The sequence below is a fragment of the Sus scrofa genome, chromosome 1, assembly GCF_054392235.1.
Source record: "Sus scrofa isolate SSC_HxYL_T2T_F1_AM1 chromosome 1, Sscrofa_HxYL_maternal_Yorkshire_Landrace_v2.0, whole genome shotgun sequence".
Taxonomy (NCBI): Eukaryota; Metazoa; Chordata; class Mammalia; order Artiodactyla; family Suidae; genus Sus; species Sus scrofa.
In genome coordinates, this window is record NC_139383.1 from 163,218,664 (window position 1) to 163,239,106 (window position 20,443).

At 39.3% G+C, this 20,443-nt stretch overlaps 1 protein-coding gene across 1 annotated transcript in view; it reads right to left on the bottom strand.

Annotated features, from left to right (window-relative positions):
- Positions 1–919: 919 nt before the first annotated feature.
- Positions 920–20,443, bottom strand: part of LOC146406825 (uncharacterized) — a 92,928-nt gene continuing 73,404 nt past the window's right edge. The window contains exon 2 of the mRNA XM_085017760.1: positions 920–3,101. Within this exon, the coding sequence (XP_084873886.1) occupies positions 3,069–3,101 (33 nt within the window). The 3' untranslated portion in view covers positions 920–3,068. The remainder of the gene's footprint in view (positions 3,102–20,443) is intronic.

Consider the following 20,443-nt stretch of genomic DNA (forward strand, 5'->3'; position numbering starts at 1 on the left):
CAAAATCATTGCTATTAATTCATTAGTGACTCAATAGTATTAACCTGGCTTAAGCCACTGGGTATTATCTTTTTATTGCTTAAATCACAGCTAATTTCAAAACACTAAAACAGTCTTGTATATATTTAAAATAATAACCTGTGATTTAATTTCTTAAATTTATTTACTAATTCAAAATGGGTCTCTATCCATTGATCAAAACCAGCAACATTTTATAATAAGTATAAGCTAAGCCTTTAAATGACAAAATACAAAAATATATAAGTCATAGTCCCATTCATTCCACAATAATTTATCAGTCACTTATGATCCAGTCAGGAATGTATTAGAGGCTCCCATCTTCATGGAGCTTATAATCTGGTGGAAAACAGACAAATACGAAACAGAATTATAAATCTATCATATAATATCACCCAGCAGTAAGTCCTATAAAGAAAGTTAAAGTCAAGGAAGGTGGCAGTCATTGACTTGGGGGAGGGCCAGTTTGACTTATGGATTCCTTGGGAGGAAACCTGTGTGTAGTAACTTGAATGAGGTAAGGGAGTGAGCCCTGCAAGGATACTGGAGAATATAGCAAGAGCAAAGAGCAAAAGCTTTGAAAGGGAAACAAAACACATTCTTAAAGGCACTGCAGGAAGACCACTGAGCTCACATGGAGCAGGAAGGTAGAAAGCTGGAAGAGGTGAGGTCTGCGACATCGTCAGAATCCACATTATGTAAGAACTGATAGGCTATGGGGTTTATTCTGTTTTAGTCTATTTTCATTTATTTTATTTTATTCTATTTTATGGGTTTTATTCTGAGTGTGATGACCCATTAAAGGATTACAAGCAGGGAAGGGAAGTGATCTCATTTTTAGGTTCAAAAGAGCACTCTGGCTTCTATATGAAGAATTTACCACAGAGCAACCACTATGGAAGCAAAGAGATATATTGAAATGCACCTGAAGTGTCCATAGAAGAAACAAGAGCTTGGCAAGGGTGGTGGACCCAAAGATAATGAGTTGTCAGACTTAGATTTTTCAAGAAGACCTATAGAGCTTGGCGATGGACTGGATACAGAATTGTGTGGGCAAGAAAAGGTCAAGGAAGACTTAGGTTTGTCACCTGAGAACTAAGTAGATGATGATGCTCTTTTAATCAATAAGAAGAACAAGGGGAAAGTAGATGTGTAGAAAGCAAATCAAGAATTCTATTTTGGTCATGTTAATCTTGAGATGCCTATGAGAGTAGGTTTGTTTTAATGAGAACATCAGAAGGGGGTTGGGGCTGGACAGCTGCAGCTCAGATTCAGTCCCTCGCCAGGGAACTTCCATATTATGTAGGTGTAGCTGAAAAAGAAAAGACAAAAAGAGAGGGAGAAAGCATGGAGATGAATGAGGTCACCTAGAGAGGGAGGGTAGATGGAAAAGAAAATCGGCCTAAGGACTAGTTTCTGTGAAGATGAGGACCTGAGAAGGAGCAAGCAGAGGGAAAAAAGGAAAACCAGAGAGCATGCTGTTTGGAAGCCAAGTGACGAAGGTGCTTCCAAAAGGATGGAGTGAATACCTGCCCCCAACGCTTCTGCAAAGGCAAGTTGAGAACCGAATGTTGATTACACATTTTTCCTAGGAGGAAGGTCACTGGTCAACTGCCAATGGTCCTTTGAGAGGAATGGCAGAAAGGAAAAAATTCTTGAAGAAAAGTAAGTTAGAATAATAGGATAAAGGAAGCAGAGAAAGGTAACATAAAACTTCCGAAGACTTTTGGTAGAAATGGTACCAAAGAAAAAAATTATTATTTGGAGATTTGGTGGGTTTATGTTTGATTTTTTCTTTTTCTTAAGATGAGAGGAAACAGAGCATGTTGGAAGGCTAATTAGAATGCTGGTGTAGAGAGGAAGAAAATGGTTATGCAGAAAAAAAGATAATTTCAGGAATCTGAAGGAATAGATGTGAGTGTATGCATAACTGATTTCTTTGCTGTACACCTGAAACTAATGCAACTTTGTGAGTCAACTTTACTCCAATAAAATTTACAGAAAGAAAGCAAAACAAAACAAAAGAATAATTTCAGAGGAAAGCCATTGAGTAAGCTAAAAGACGTGAGCTCTAGGCACCGCAGTCCATCCAGAAATTCAGGTATGTTCATAGACCGTAGAAAAGGAAACAAACAGCATGCTCACTTGGGTGGTCTGTCTATTGCCATGATTCTTGACCAACAGATCATGAACATCAAGTTCTCCTTTCAGAACCACCCCTTATCCCCCTGCTCCTAGCACCACGCAGGAGGTTTCAGGTACATCAGCTGCAAAGCAGGGTCCCCAAAGTAAATGCAGCAGCATGACAAGGGTACTTTTTGGAAAAACAATTTCTCAGACCCTATCCGAGACTAACTAAATCAGAGACTCTGGGGATGGGGCCCAGTGATCTGTGTATTAACAGACCTTCCAGATATGCTGATGCATGCTAAAGTTTGAAAGTTACTCTTCCAGAGTATCAGGGAAAAGCTGTGCAGGCAGTTTCTAAAACTACCCCTAGCCCCAAGATTTCCAAGCAACAATTCCTCCCAGATTCACAGGCTTGCTATGAGTAGGGTTCTCTGTGTAAGTTCTTATTACCTCCCAAACCACCTCCCCTTTAGCAGGCTTCAAGAGCAATCCTGAAGCCTCAATGGATTAAAAAAAAATTATCCTTCCTATTCTATATTCTTGCAGTGACCATATTCATACCTGTAAACACTGTTTCTATACTAAAAAGCAAAGTTTCTCATTTTTATGAAAACTCAATTTGACTTAAGCAAAGAGCTATTTGCAAATGATTTATTTTTCTATTAGCAAGTCCATTCCAGTCATCAATAGATTTCATATGTCAGGAAAATAAAATATGTTTATCTTTCAGGATATTAAGGGCTTTTATCATAATTATCTATATCTAAAATATCACTACAAGACCAGGAGTATTTTCTTTTTCTGCCACTGCTATCAGGGGAGGAAACATGGATATCAATTCTTTTGCCAAGTCAAGGAAAATGAATGAATCTGTCTTCTCACCACTCAGAGTAGGGTTTGCATCTTGTTTTCCTAAGACTTCAGCAAATAAATTCTTCTGGAGGCGACACGGTCTGTAGAGATAGGTGAGTACACTAAGTATCTGACATATGATAAGCTTACGATCTCAAGACAGTATTTAAAATTAATTCTGGTTTCTACTTGGACTGATCACATTTTTAAATGTAAAGAATAGCTCTCTTCTCATTTTAAATGCTAACGCTCATCTCAGTGGGAAGTATTATAAACTCTGGTTAATGTGCTTCCTTTATAACGTGAGCACCACCTTTGTCATATTAAAATCCTTTATAGAAAGATAAGATTAAAAAGAACTCCAGCGAATATAATTAAAAACTTGGACTATATGTCTTCCAAAGAACCAAGTGATTTCCGCACTGTGGGGAGTCCTATATGCTTTCCCACCGAGGCTAAGTTCATAAGTGCAGTTGAAAGGATCCGTGCTGATCATAATTACATTTTAAATTAGCCAATATTAGCACTGCGCCAAATAATTCACATAGCATGGTTTCCATGTTAGACAATCAATTACCATTCAGATGAATCCATGCAAAAATCCATAATTTTTACTTAAGATCACAGTTTTTTATAATTTAACATATTATTATAGCCGAGGCTTCAAAAGGTCAGGCAGAACAATGAAGAGCAATTTCCAGTTAGTAAATGCACCTTTACTGTCACAAGAGGGCGAGAAAGCTGATTATGTCCACATGCATGACAGGATCAGAATTTTAATTTATTTTGACATTCGCCTTCCAGAATACTTTAAAATAGGGAACAATTCTATTTAAGAGCTGTCGAAAATCCACACAAGGTGTACCATGCTGATACATGTCTCCTGTTTGGCTCCCCTGTGCTGACAAATCCATCGGGCAGTTGTAGGAGTGGAGAAGAAACACCACAGGACACCACACCAGGCAACTGAGTACCTACTAGGAAGCCCAGCCGACAAGTTTCATACTTTTTCCAAATGTGAGAATTTAGCAGCACCCTGCTGCCCCCAGGAGTTCTACCTATTGCAACGGCACAGGAATCATTCCATAAAATTCTGTGGTTTCTCATCTCCATGCCAATGTATTTGACTTGAAGAACTATCTTTCTTTCAATATAGAGAGTATGCTCTGAACACCAAACTAATAGGTTAAATGTTGTCCCTCAGTTCCTATGATACAGCGAAAAGAAAAACAAACCAATTGTTTTCATACATAAAGATAAGAATCTTATTTCTGATCAGGGAAGGTAAGATTGACAAGATTTCTCTAAGATTTTAAAATGAGCCATCATCAGAACCTCCATATTACAGAGTAACCTGGAAACAGACCCCACCTGGAGTGTGTGTCTACAACAAAGGAGACAGGAGACAATAAACTATGGATGAGTAAGAGAATTAATTGCATGAGGCCGCTAAGCCTGGATATTTAGACCAGAGAGGGTGGAAATTAGCAAAGTCATGTACATAAAACTGCCCCACCCCCAGACCTTGACTCTGAACAGTCAGAGCCTCTCCTTGGAACAAAGCATCATCTGGAAAAGCCCTTGTTGAAACACTTAAGTCTGAGGAGGAAAGACAGTCAGTCATGAAGAACTCCTGACACATTAGCTGCTGTTTTCCTTCTGTGAGTTCTGAGGACCAGCTCTGGAAAAAAAAGAATAGGAGAAGAGGAATGATCAAGGCTATGAGACCCAATCTGAGAGGGACAAGCTCAGAGGCACATTTTCCAGAAGGCGTGAACTGTGCAGAGGTGGTGAGCACGACCAGACCAGACAGGGGAAGATAATTTCCCTGGGGAGGGCTTGAGCTGTAGAGGGTTAGACCTGGATGTGTGGGCCAGGCTACTTGGGTTCATATCCAACCTCAGTCTGCTTACGAGAAGCAAGGATACAGCAAATCTTAAACTCTCTGTGCCTCCGTTTTCCTCATCTGTAAAATGGGAGTAATAACAGCATCCCCTGTGAGGAGAAAACACCTGTTTGGTGTTGCTGCATTTGGAACTGGCATTTCACAGTGTGACAACACTGTCACACCAGAGTCAATACATTTAGAGAAGGACCTCAGCGTAGGATTTCTGCTCCCAGTTCCCACTTTTCTCTCCTTGGTCACCTTTGAAAACAACCCCTTACAGTTGAATCCATGAAAAGTTAGTGAACTCTGCCCCCCTCCTACTCTGAGTAACAGGGGCTTGCTACCCTGCTCCCTCTCCTGCTTGCTCTGACCTGGGACAGAACTGCCCTTCCACGCATAACTGCCTCCCCCCACCCCTGTTTCTGAGATCTATAAGTAGTAAATCTTGTCACTGCACCTCCTTGTGCAAATGTATTAAAATTGTCCCTTCAATCCAAACAAATTGGGGCTTTCACTTCCCCTAAGCAGGAGCTTGGATGCCGAGGGGGCTACTGATGGCCCCACGTGGGTAGCTTGTGCAGGTCATACTCACGCAGCAGGTCACACTCTTAAAATACTAGCTACAGATTATTAGAGAAATGCAAATCAAGACTACAATGAGGTATCACCTCATATCAGTCAGAATGGCCATTATTAAAAAGTGTACAAATGACAAATGCTGGAGAGGCTGTGAAAAATAGGGATGTACGCCTATGTTCATAACAGCAGTATTTACAATAGCCGAGACATAAAAGCAATCTAAATGTCCATCAGAGATGAATGGATAAAAAATGTGGTGTGTATATATATATATATATATATATGTATATATATATATATATATAAAATGTATATAAAATGTGGTGTGTATTATATATATATATAATTACTTTGCTATAAAAAATGATAAAATAATGCCATTTTCAGCAAGATGGCTGGACCTAGAGATTCATACTAAGTGAAGTAAATCAGAAAGAGAAAGACAAATACAATACAACATCACTCGTATGTGGAATCTAAAATATGACACAAACGAACCTATCTACAGAACAGAAACAGACTCATAGACATATAGAACAGGCTTGTGCTTGCCAAGGCGGGCAGAGGTGAAGGAAGGATACACTGGGTGTTTGGGATAAGCAGATACAAAGTAGTATATATAGAATGGATAAACAACAAAGTCTACTGTATACAGTACAGGAAGCTATATTCAATATCCTTTAATAAGCCATAATGGAAAAGAAAAATATATCAGGTACTGGCCCCCCAACCCACTCCTTATAAACACACACTGGGTGGCCATGAGGATCCGAATTGTAAAGCCTTCAATCCACACTTTGTCGTGGTTAACAACCACAGAAGTGATGCTCTTGTTCTCATTATTACCTGAAGTTGCCTTGCCTTAAAATTAAAGACACATGTCCTGAACCTGGTACCTAGTGTAAAAGAGAGAAAGGATGAAGACACTGGTTTTTTTGGTTGGTTGGTTGGTTGCGGGGGGCGGGGTGGGGGGGTTGGTTGGGGTTTTTTGTGTTTTTTCATAATATATTTTAATTGTTATTTCCCCAATAAAAAAAATTTTTGTACTGTACAGCATGGTGACCCAGTTACACATACATGTATACATTCTTTTTTCTCACATTATCATGCTCCATCATAAGCGACTAAACATAGTTCCCAGTGCTACATGGCAGGATCTCATTGCTTATCCATTCCAAAGGCAATAGTTTGCATCTATTAGCCCCCAAACTCCCAGTCCATCCCACTCCCTCCCCCTCCCCCTTGGCCACCACAAGTCTATTCTCCAATGATTTTCTTTTCTGTGGAAAGGTTCCTTTGTGCTATATGCTAGACTCCAGATATAAGTGATATCATATGGTATTTGTCTTTCTCTTTCTGACTTATTTCACTCAGTATGAGAGTCTCTAGTTCCATCCATGTTGCTGCAAATGGCATTATTTTGTTCTTTTTTTGTTTTGTTTGCTTCTGGTGTTTGCTTTTTCTCCTGGCGTCATCTGGTTATGGTAACTCCAGTAAACTGGCATTAGTTGGGGAATGTAGTAAACCAGGTGGAAAGTGGTTTGGGTTGAGTTTACTTGAGTCACTAGATGAATGTTTCTGCTCTCAGCTTTCCTCTGCACAATTTCCTGCTCTTGTATTAAAAAGTGGCCAAGGCACTAGCCAGGGTTGATGCACCTCCCTCAGCACCAAGCCGCCAGAGGGGAATGATATGGGTGCCGAGAAGCATTAGGCTCATTAATTGCTCAGGATTACTAGCTAAACTCTTTTTCACTCCTGGCTCGCCTCTTTTGTTTGTGATGTGTTTTCATTGCTGTTGCTTCTTTGGGGATTTGTATTTTATGGGAAAGAAAAAAAATGTTTAAAACCCTTAAGAAATATTTCAAGAAATGCAACTGTTTTTAGGTTACAAAAATGTACTAAATCATAAAGACACAAAATAAATAATACATAATAAATACAAAGGTCTTTCCTTCTATTTTATTTAAAGAGCTTAGGATTTTGTCTTTTAAAAACCAGTGGAGAAGAAATGAGTTATTCCAAGCTATGAAACACAAACAGGAAACATGTAAAATATACCACATATGGCAATTTGGAAAAGCAGGTAATTTTTCTCTAAAGTGTAATTCTCTGTGTTAATAAACACTGATTGAGTGCCTCCTGCATGTCAGGTACTCCCGTGGGTGCTGGTGATAGAGTCATAAACTGAAGCTTATCTTCCAGGACATGTATCTGTATAGGGAAGGGGGGGGGGTGGTAAGGAGATGGAGGTCAGAATTCAAGGAAAAATAGGTAAAGTACCTAACACAACAGATGGTGATGATGGCTATGGAGTAAACCTCAGCAGGCAAGGGCAAGAGGGAAAAAACCAAGAGTTTGATGAAATAGGGGGAGGTTACAATTTTAAATAAGGGGCCAGACATGAACTTGGCCTCAGTGAGAAGGTGGCATTTGAGCAAAGGCTGAGGAATGGGGGTGGAGGGGGTCATTCAAGGCAGAGGACACTAAGGACAAAAACCCCCTGAAGCCAGCACAAGCCTGGGATGCTTGACACATGGCCAGGAAAATAGTGTCACTGGAGCAGAGGGCACAAGGAGACAACAAGTCCATAGGATATCAGGGGACCACATAGTGTAGGGTCTTAAATGCCACTGTAAGTCTTTTCTCTGAAGGAGCAAAGAAGCCCAGGAAGGGATGCAGGAGAGAAGGGGAGTTCCTGGGCTGATGTCCTTGAGCACAGGGAAGAGGTCTAGGGTGCAAAGCCAGAAGTGGAGACAGAGCAGGTTCGGCAACAGTTGAACAACAGTTGAAGATGCAAGTGCATGTGTACGGTTCTCCTGCTGGTAGGTAATGGATAATGAGAACTTGTGGAAATTCTCTTCTGATTACTTTTATTTTCTCGGTAATATGATAGTAAGCAAGGTCACCAGCAAAAATTGACACCTACACATAAAAATGCCCAACCACACATTTGCCCAGATAGTCAAGGAGCTCTGATTTATCCTAGAGAAAATATGAAAGTTAAGGTTCAACATCAGAAATAACACTTTAATGAAGATAACCTGTCCAACAGTTCAATCAGAAGAAACTGAAAAAATTGGAGAGTAAGACAGCCTGGATAGAGAGGAAGGACACAGGTTCTGGGAAATGTGCAAAGGGTGACAAGTCTCTGTGATCCAAGGGCATATGTCTAGGCCTCCACCAAGACAATTCTGATGTGTGTTCAGTTATCTGATGACCACTCCTGCGTCTCTACTCAGGAACATGGAACACTGGCTTTAGCCACAAGATATGAAACTGTGGAGTCTACACACTATAATTTTTACCAAACAAAAATGATGGGAAGCTAACTAATGCCTGGTTCCTCTTCTCAGAGTGATCTCAAAGGAAGCATTATTTTTTTTTTAATTTTCCCACTGTACAGCAAGGAGATCAAGTTATCCTTACATGTATACATTACCATTACATTTTTTCCCCACCCTTTGTTCTGTTGCAACATGAGTATCTAGACAAAGTTCTCCACGCTATTCAGCAGGATCTCCTTGTAAATCTATTTTAAGTTGTGTCTGATAAGCCCACTGATGGGAGGGGGAGGGAGTGGGGGGGATCGGGAGCTTGGGCTTATCAGGAAGCATTATTTAAACATTATTCACAATGTGAGGAGTCCACCCTCATCTCTGGCCTCATGCTCTCCTCCCCTCCCCCACCCACAGCATCCCCACCTGCAATATTCCCCACACAAAAGCATCCCCACAAACCTGCAAGCCAATTTATCCAATTTTCTTTGTTGAGGTGCACTTACCTATGCTCAATATTTTTATGAAGAGCAATTTCCAATCCTCCTATCAGTTTAAACATTACAAGTATAGTTGTGTTTTCCCTCTCATTTGCCTGATTTCGTGGCAAATAAGACAGAAAGGGAAAGTGTGACCTTCCTTTCAAAGGCCCTCCATACAGGCATGAGTCATAAGTATCTTCAGAAATCAACCACCAAAGTCATTTTCTTGTCCGCCTTCAGTTAAGGCTCACTAACCATCTTCTAAATGTTCTCAGATGCTGTTTGCCAAGCTCCCACACTGTCAAATAACTCATAGAGCGCTCTGCGGGAACTGTACTAACAATTCCTATTTTTAGCATCTTTAAATGGAGCAAGAGTGTTTGCAAGTATGACCCAGGGTCTCCAAATATAATTACAAACTGTAATTGATATTGTGAACTCTAAGGGTTTCACTGTATGATCTAAAACAGTCCTCGAATGTTTGCCTTAAAAATGTTATCAGGCCATTGCAAGAGATGACACAGAAATACCAATTAATTGCTAGTATTAGTACTTATAACCCACTTACCACCTAGTTGTGCTTTATATTTACACAATAGAGTGACGGAATTTTTTAAAAGTAACTTTGTATTTAGGGTCATATTTTATTAACTTCTTCCATTTCCACCACCATCATACCTACATAAATCAATTGCAAAATATATGGTCCTCGTAATTTCATTTATGGACCATCAAGCTTGCCTTTGAAAGATAAAATTATTAAAGAGCTTTCTACTAAAGTTCCAGAAAAGTAGGATTTGAAAATAATTAGGTAGCCAACCAAATCATAGCGATGATTTCCATTTTTCTTCAGCCATTAATGAGACCAGAAATAATTGCCTTTCTGGCTTTCTCCAGATGATTAGAAACGTTTCCAGGCTAACGTCCAATTTCCTCAGCAACACTTGGGTCCAATACAGACAGAACTTGGGCATTTTTCGGGTCAGAATCAATGAACACATGAAGACAAAGCGGAGTGAAAGGCTTATTACAGCGGCTTCGATCTGCCAGTCTTTCAAAGATGACATATTTTAGGACCCCAAACACACAACTGTGCCAGCAGAGATTTTTTTTTTTAATTAGCTTTCTGGTCTAACAGCAATAATGGAGGGGACAGAACCTGAGTCACTACTTAGTGTGCTTTGGATCCTTTGAAAACTGACTTTTGTTCTGTCGTGAGCCGTGGCACTGACTGCCCTGAGTTACTGCCCTGTGTCCCTCCACAGGACCTTCACAGAGTGACAAATCAGCTGTGGGACAAACAGTTGCTAATTAACAGTGACAGGATATTGACTGGAATAACAACGGTTTGGTGGAGGCCAAAGAAAACTTTGAGGGCCATGAATTTTCATTACATTCAGAGGTGATTATTTTCTTAAGATTCCAGCTTGATCATTATCTTTCTACCACAGATATTAGAAAAGCCCCTTTTGGAAAAATTTTACTGTTTCAGCTTAGATGGAGGAAATGCATGAAATGCACCATCACCAATCAATGGTCAATCTCGCCATGAATCAGTTCTACTTCTAGGAGAATCTTTAAAAAATGCATTACTTACAAAACATCGGGATCTCCGGCCATCAAACTGCGTTTTTTTTCCCCAAAGGATATCACATGGTGAATATCACACTCTAAATTCTTCAGCATAGACCTTTTCCTCTTCTTTCTGACACTAGCCTTTAAGTAGCTTAATGCTACTACCGAAAATCACAGCTGGAGTTCCCATTGTGGCTCAGTGGTTAAAAAAAAAAAAAAAAAAAAAAAAAAAAAAAAAAAAAAAACCCGACTAGTGTCCATGAGGATGCGGGTTCAATCCTGGCTTCACTCAGTGAGTTAAGGATCCAGCATTGCCCTGCAGGTCACAGATAGGGCTCAGATCCCAAGTTGCTGTGACTGTGGTGTAGGCCGACAGCTATAGTTCTGACTAGACCCCTAGCCTGGGAACTTCCACATGCCACTGGTGCAGTCCTATACAGACAAAAAAAAAAAAAAAAAAAAAAAAAAAAAAATCTCAGCTGAATACTTGTTTCTGGTCCCTCAAGTACCCAGAAAGCTCCAGGTCCCTCAGAACAACTACCTTAAAATGAAGAGGGTCCCCAAGTCATTTCATAGGCCCCAGAGAGAGGGTCAGTCTGACTTCGCAAATCATTGAATACTACATACCTGTACAAGAAATATTTGATTCCTGCTTTTTTTGAGATTTTTTGTTTTAAGAAGAAAGGTTCAGTCCATCCTAAGATGTTCTAGAAGTCACCTGAATTCTAGAAATACGACCGAGAATAGTCGCTTTCCAACTGGGTCTTATAAAGCCCTCAGGTTCTTCTAAAATAACTGAAACAACCTCACTAGGGAGGAGGCAGGGAGAGAGGAACTGCAGGAACACCCTGTCTTCCTTTACCCAAACACCTCCAGGGTGGTGGTCCCAGTCCTGACCAGGTGTCCTGGGGGCTCCTCAATCAGCAAGGACACCTCCCCTCACCTGTGAACAGATGGCAGTTTATCAGACTGACATCAGCCCTGAGCGGACCGGCTTGCACTGTACTGGAGATGGGGTTCCAAGTAATGTTAGTCATCAAAAAGTATTCACAGTTAAAAAAAAACAAAAACAAAACAAAACTTTAAAAAACTACGTTCATCTAAAAAGAAATGCTTCCATTTTTACCTGCTGCAATTGAGCTACACCACACCTAGTGAAAACCCAATAACTGTGACATGGTATACAATCAATTTCCTCCACTATTTATAATAAAGTTACAGCCTCAGAAGCAGAAAAAGCTTCATATAGCCAACTAGTTCAACTACCCACATGACCTTTGAATTCCCTTTACCACCTCCCTGCTAGTTAACAACCAAGACTACAGACAGCTTCAGAGATGGGGGTGTCCTAGGGATAAGGAACAGCAGAGGAAGAGATCCTAATGCAGGGACATGCCTGGCTCATTTGAGGAAAAACAAGGAGGCAGTGTTACTGGTATGGGGTGTGTAAGAGTGAGAAGTAACAGTGAAGGTCAGAGAGGCAACCAGAAAGGGGTGAGCTGATGGTTCTTCTCAGTGAGATAGAAGCAAAAGGTTTGGGGCAAATAAGGAACATGAACAGACACATCTTCACATGATCATCTGGCTGTGAACAGACAGAAGAGAGGACAAGGCCAGAAGCAGGAAAACCAGTTGGGAGGATAACCCAGTAACCTGGGCAAATTTTGACAGAAGATTCAACCTGGGCATTAGCAGAGGAGAAAGTGAGTAGTTAAATCCCCAAGATACATTTAAGGTAGAACCAATAGAATTCTGGTACATGGAACATGGTCCCTGTGAGAAGAGTAAAGCACCCAGAGTTTTATCTCAAACTGGAAAGATGGCACTGACATTTACTGAGCTGAGGAAGCCTAAGGGATGAGCAGGCTCGCTTGGATTGAATCAGGAATAATCAGGTTTCAGGTGCTCATCCGAGTGGACACATGAGAAAGGGACAGGGATAGGCAATGGGTGCTCAGGGGAGAGGTCAGGTTGGAGGTTTAAATGGGGACCCCTCTGAGTCTGAGCCCCGGGGCCTCCATCACCCAGAAGAAAGGGAAACAACCAGCAGGGGAGACTGAGAAAGAAAGGAGGGAAACCAGTGCCCGAGCCAAATGAAGACCACGTTTCGAGGAGCACAGAACAAGCTGCTGCCTTGGATGCTGCTCTGGCCCCAGAATCTGAGAATCAATTCCCTCACAGGACACAGGAGGTGGGGCCTTGATGGGCAGCCTCGCGGCAGCATCCATAACTTTAGGAGGAGAGGCGCGGTCCGAATGAGGCATACAGGCTGTTGGGAATCTGTGTCAATTGTACATTTGTAACAACTTTGCAAATAGGTATTAGTCCACCTCTTCATTGAGGAAACTCAGGTTCTGAAGAAGTAGGTTAAAATCCTAAGGCAATGGAACCACAGCTCCCGCCACAGCACGTCCAGTTTTTGCATCTCTGCTTCCATTAAATAAAACCTGTGGTTAATAAGAATATCGCAACAACCCTAATGTCAGTAATATCAACTTCAATCCTGTTCATCTCTTCTGAGAACTCATCTCTCTCTCATCCTTTACTGCACTGCTATTTAGAATTCTACTTTTGTCCTAATAAATTTTCTTTTTTATCATTTTTTAGAGTATAGTTGTTTTACAATGCTGTGCCAATTTCTGCTGTACACAGTGACTCAATTATATGTATATATACATTCTTTTTTTCTAATCAATTTTCATTCTGTTAGAGTCATTTCATTATCCCTGCCTGTTGATTTTCAGAATCCTGATTCTGTCATTATACATATTTGTTATTTTCCCTTATTTTAGGTAATCCAAATATGTCAAGTGGATATAACTGTTTTCCCTTTTGTTTTCCTGAGGATTCTGGTACTTGCATTTCATCTCAATTTTTCTTAAAAATATGTAAATGTCTAGAACTTTCTCTCTGATTAACCTAAATTCTCACACTGTAATTTTTGCCTCCTTCTCATCTAGACAATACTTTTAAGAATTCTGGTCTTTTCTATAGATCATGAAATATTATTAACTCTGAAAAACATCAAATGAAGGTGTTAGCATTCATCATTCTTCCCAGTTTGTCTTTTTAGGGCATGATATTATAAATCAACTATAATTTTTAACATGTAAAAAAAGAAAATCAACTTTTATTCATGTGTGATTTATACATATACTTATGTATATAACTGAATCACTTTGCTGTACACCTGAAACCATCACAACATTGTAAATCAACTATACTTCAATTTAAAAAGCCTATATGGGAGCGCCCATCATGGCGCAGAGGAAACAAATCCGACTAGGAACCATGACGTTGCAGGTTCAATTCCTGGCCTCGCTCAGTGGGTTAAGGATCCTGCAGTGCCATGAGCTGTGGTGTAGGTTGCAGACGCGGCTCAGATCTGGCGTTGCTGTGGCTCTGGCGTAGGCCAGCGGCTACAGCTCTGATTAGACCCCTAGCCTGGGAACCTCCATATGCCGCGGGTGCATCCCTAAAAAGACAAAAAAAAGACCAAAAAAAAAATCCTACATATATCAAAATATATGCAAATATATTTGTGCAAACTTGTATACTATATGTGAACACGGAAGTCCATAATTAATATAGATGAGAAAAATTATGAATTGATTGAGGGAAAATTGTTAATAGTGGTTACCTTTGGAGAACGTCATTGTAGGAGAAAAAACATGACATAAACTGCCATTCTCATACACATGTCATTTAAACATTTAAAGGACGTTTTTAAATAAAATGCTATTTCCCAACCTACTTTCCAAAGAGCTTTGCTGTGAAGATAAAATTGGATGTGATATTCCCCTGTAATATTATCTCAAGTGCTATAAAATTCAGTATATTTTTATTATTCCTTTAGCATGAATAATAACATATTAACAAGATCCCTTAAAAACCAAAAAAAAAAAGAAACTAAATAAGGTTACATAAATAGAAGAGTAATCAGCTCAGATAACCATTCTGATCATTCTGATGGCTGACATGGAGTTAGCATAACAGATTTGTAAGAATTAACAACCCAGAGTCATTAGGAAACTCCTTGTGTTTCACTCATATATTATTTTCTAGCCAGTGAAACAATGATAGATTATCAAAAACTGCAGTAACTCTTACACTTAGAAATAAATTTAAATTCTCTATTTGTTTTCACTACTTACTAAACTGTTAGTAAGACGTTTACTCCATTTCACTCCTAAATTTATCATCCAGAGAAGGGCTATCCAGTGCCTTCATTTTCAAGCTACATCTCAGCTGCCTCTAAAATTCATGCATATTTTATGAAAACCGATATACAAATAATTTCATACAAACATACACACACACACACACACACAGAGAAGATATTCGACCCGTCCTTGCTGCAGTTCTGAAGAGCCCAATATGCTTCAGCAATATGCTTGAAAATTGGTTTTATCGAAAGCATAAAATAAAATGTAAGAAATCAATACTGAAGCAGATTGCATAACTCGATGGCATAGTGCCTCTTGTCATACATGTGTATATATTTGGGGAACAACCAGTTCTCCTATTGGAACCCCTATTAGTGCTTAGACCTCGCTGAGTCTTAAGTCATTAGAGTAAGAGGCACATCTGAAAGTACTGTAGAAATCAAATTACAACTTTGAAATTGTCAAAAAAAAATAAGAGTATACAATTTTACTCTTTTTAAGGCAATTATAAGAACAAGAAGCAATTTTTACAATGCGATTTTCAGTTTGCTTGGCAATCATTATCAGGAAAATAGAACCCGAGATGGGAACTTCTCTGATAGTTACCAGAATAACTTTGTAAGTTTTAGTCTAATAATTGATCTTTTTCCCTACCATTCATCTAATTTCTTTTAGTTTTTCAACAAATCTGAAAATTACACTTTATACTTCTTTAACGACATCCTTAAAATTAAATTGAAAAGTCGAATCAGTGAAATACTTTCATAAAGAATAATTTTATCATTCATATTATTAATCTAGTGTATATATATATGTGTGTGTGTACATATATATATTTCCTATACTTTGGTGTCTTAGAGGATTAGTCATTTTCAAAGTTTTCATAAGTTTATAATCAATAAGATTTCAAGGGACAAATAAATCAATAAAAATTTCTAGTGTATCAACTTCTACAAGTCTTTTCTAAATATGAAAGATCCTCACTTTTTTTATGGTTTAACTATAAAATAGCAGAAAATACCTGATGGCCAGTTAAAGGCTTGTTCCCCCCTGGATCTATGTGACAGCCAAGAAATAACCAAATAAGAAGTCTTCCCCAGGAATAAAAATGCACTCCTGGTGTTTACATTCTAGAATTGCCCCTGGGAAGCAGTGTTCTACTTACTCAGAGATTGTCAGTGAAGCATTGTTAATCCCACAGACAATTTAAGCACTCTGATATCTTATTAAATTGCTCTATAATGAAAAAATAGTGTTTAAAAGATTATCCGAATGTGCCCAGATACCCACCGAGTCAGGGATAATTTAAATATTAAGACAGATTATGACCAGCCTTCACGGAACTCTACCAAGAGGAGAAATATATTTATGGAAAAAGGCAGGATCTGGGCATTTGACAGAGAATAGAAAAACCAACTGTTATTCCTATAAATTTCCCTAATGATGGGATGGGCAGTGGGAGGAGATAGGCATTGGTCTAAAACATGAATACACTAAAGAAATGTTTGCCTTTTTTTAATCTCGTTTTCTGTGTTTCCTTTCCTTTAGGGACAAGAACTAGCTCTAGGACAGAGTCTCAATCACTAAGACTCACTCTGCAAAATCTCTCTGATGTTGAAGAATGTCATGGTTTGCCCTGTCGTCCAGAACGTTGTCAGTCATTCAGTTTACGTCTGACCGGCCAGATTCACCCACCGTCAAATGAGAGATTACGTGTTGGCCGAGTTAAAGCAAGAGGTCTAGGAGATTCCTAAACCAAGGTATCCCACTGGAGCAGAAATCAGGGCAATCCAAGCAGATGGAAGTCTCGTGGGCACCACGAGCCAGGTGCAATGAGGAAATTACCACGACACTTTAAGGGCAGAAAGGCAGGGGACATTTGACTGTTTGACACTGGTTGGCACGCCAATCAGTGAGGACAAAGATCAGTGAAGGAGCTTGATGGAGGTCCTTGTTCCCCTTCACTGAGCCTTCACATCAAGCAGACTTGAGAGGAGAGCTCAAAGAAACTGTCAAGTTCCCAAAAACTGCTCAACCTTTACACTCTTAAGTGTCGTGTGGTCTGAGTTGACTGGAGACTTTTTATCTTCCCAAAATGGTTTCCTGGGTTTATTCTAGACAGACTAGAGGACCCCGAAAACCCTTTGGCACTTCCCTTGGTTTCCTCAGAAAGACCAATGACAGAAATCAATTAACAAAAGGGATATCTCTTCTCCTTTGGTTTCTGAACTTTTTAAAATCGATGTAATAGTCTTAGATTACTCTACAGATGGGCCCATCCCATAGAGGCATGGCTAAAAATCTCTGTAAGGAATCACTGCAGTCCTAGCCAGGTTTGGTTGGCCCTAAATAACTCAAGAGGTAGCTGAGGAAAACCAATACCATGGGATGAATGTTTTTAAGTCAGGCTAAAAAAGAATGCAGATGAAACCAAGGTAGACATAGGAGCAACCAACTCATGGATTATTGCTAGGAGCCTTGCACACCCCTTCTGCTGCCACCTCTGTTCTCCATGCACAGCCCTTTCTGCTATCCACAGTTATTATAGTCCAGAAGATCACTTCTCTGTGTGACTCACTTCACTCAGTATAATACTCTCCAGATCCATCTATCTTGCTGCAAATGGCATTATTTCATTCTTTTTTTATGGCTGAGTCATATTCCATTGTATATCTGTACCACACCTTCTTTATTCATCCTCTGTTGATGGACAATTGGGTTGCTTCCATCTCTTGACCATCATGAATAGTGCTGCAGTGAACACTGGGATTTACATACCTTTCTGAATTATGATTTTTTCTGGATAGGTGCCCAGGAGTGGGATTGCTGGATCACATGGTAGTTCTATATTTAGTTTTTTTGTTTTTTGTTTTTTTTTTTTGTCTTTTTTGCTATCTCTTGGGCCGCTGCCGTGGCATATGGAGGTTCCCAGGCTAGGGGTCGAATTGGAGCTGTAGCCACCGGCTTACACCAGAGCCACAGCAACGCGGGATCTGAGCCGCATCTGCAACCTACACCACAGCTCACGACAACCGGATCATTAACCCACTGAGCAAGGGCAGGGACCGAACCTGCAACCTCATGGTTCCTAGTCGGATTCGTTAACCACTGCACCATGACAGGAACTCCCTATATTTAGTTTTTTAAGGAACACTGTCCTCCATAGTAGTTACATCAATTTACATTCCCACCAACAGTGCAAAAGGATATCACTTATATGCAGAATCTAATTTTAAAAAGGACACTAAAGCACTAATTTATAAAACAGAAACAAACTCACACATTTCAAAACCACTTGCATGGTTACCATAGGTGAAACCACTGGGGGGAGGGAAGAACTGGGAGGATAGGAATAACATATACACACTACTGTATAAAATAGATGATTAACAAGAACGTACTATACAACACAGGAAAATCTACTCAATAGTTTGTAATAACCTATATGGGTATATTTATATATATGACTGATTCACTCTACTGTACACCTGGAATTAAAACAATATTGTAAATCAACTATACTCCAATAAAATTAAATTTAAAAAACAAAATTAAAAGAAATCTTTAAGTCACCTATGACATGGAATTAGTGAATCCTGAACTACTGCTCTTCAGGAAAAGACAAGAATATATTCCTTGAGTCTCAGGTATATTCATTAAGAAATCCAATATATCCTGACAGTCTTCTACATTCAGCTGAGTCCTTGCAAGGAGGATTCACTCTATCCTCAAGTTTAGGTCTTGTTTATTTTCACCTCCTATCACTGCAGCTACTGTTGACAGAGTTTTCCCCAAATCTGTTTATTTTTATAAAAGAATGCTTTTCGACCTACTTTTATGTCAAATAGAATCATGCTCAAATTCGAGGAAAAAACCTGCACTGTAAGTTCACATGCACCTTCTGTTTATGAATATCCCAAACATCCTAAACAAGGTAACTATCCTATGAGACTGAGCATCCCAAAGAAATGTCTGGTACATTAATATTAGAAGAGAGAGAAAATCTATACAAAGGAATACAAGGAGTGGCTTGGGAGAGAAATAAGGGGGAAAGCCTCAAATACCTCTCCCAGCAATGTGGACCCTCACAAGCTTCTCAGTAGCCCCACTTCCTTACCATCATTATCTTTTTAAAATGCAACTTTTATCTAAGAAAATAGAAAGAAATAGAGTTGCTCTAAATAAGTACAATGATTGGAACACATGTATTGGAAAATAAACTAAAAGGTTAAGAACACGAATGAAAAATTCTGAAAGCTAGGTATAAAATATGAAAAAAATCAAGGAAGTATGGATGATTCAAATATCTTTAAAGTAAGAAAATTAAAATATTTTAAAATGAAAAGGGAGAAATTAAGAGCATGAAGACAAGCCAAGTGCATTTAAATTTAACAAAGAAGTGGAAAAGTTTTGAAATAGAAAGTAACTAAACATTTACAAAAGAAATTAAAAATAAGAAATGATAAACAATAAAGGACTGCATGAAATAAGTGAAAAATAAGAAGCAATATGAAATGGGAAGCAAATTGGTAATAGAAAAATAACTAAATAATAGCAGTTTCAATAAGGTAAGTATACCCAAAAAAAGGTGCATATATAGAAGTGTAAATGAAAAGGCATTTCACATCTTTTTAAAGCTTTATTGAAGTATAGTTGATTCACAAGGTTGTGATAATTTCTGCTGTACAACAAAGTGATTCAGTTATAAATGCACACACATCCATTCTCTTTCAGATTATTTTCCCACATAGATTATCACATAATATTGGGTACAGTTCCCCTTGCTATACAGCAGGTCACCATTGGCCAATCATTCTATATACCTCGGTGTGCATATGCCAATCCCCAACCTCCAGTCCAGCCCTCCCCTCCTCCACCTGTCCATTTTGGTAGATGTTTTTCAAAGTCTGTGAGTCTGTCTCTGTTCTGCAAATAAGTTCATTTGTATCCTTTTTTAAGATTCCACATGCTTGGTTTTCTAATTTGCAAACTAACTGAAGTAACAATTTGTTGAAGTGAAATAAAGAAATCATGGCTAACACCTCAAAAACGTGTACATTGAATGTGTAACCACAGAAATCATTGAGCTCAATCTCCCTCTTTAGCATATAATCTTGTAGAAGGTCCCAGAAGCAGGATGAAATGCACAGCCCTGATTTCCCCTCCCCTGCCCTTGGCACAGACTGGGGCCACCACACATCGGGTGACTCTTCTGGAACACTCCTGCAAATCAGACCAGCATAATCCACAAGAATACCCCTGACCAAGCAGGAAGGCAAACTCATAAGTTGGTCCTACACAAGGAAGAGGGCTCCAAATAGAATACTTCATGGAAAAGAAACCAGCACAGTGAAATTTCCACATAAAACTCTACTAAGGGGTTGACACTTTCATGATGATTATTTCACCAATGAAAAGTGTTCACACACAATCCTAATTTTTTAAGTCTATATCAAGCAACATCAAATATTACTGAAG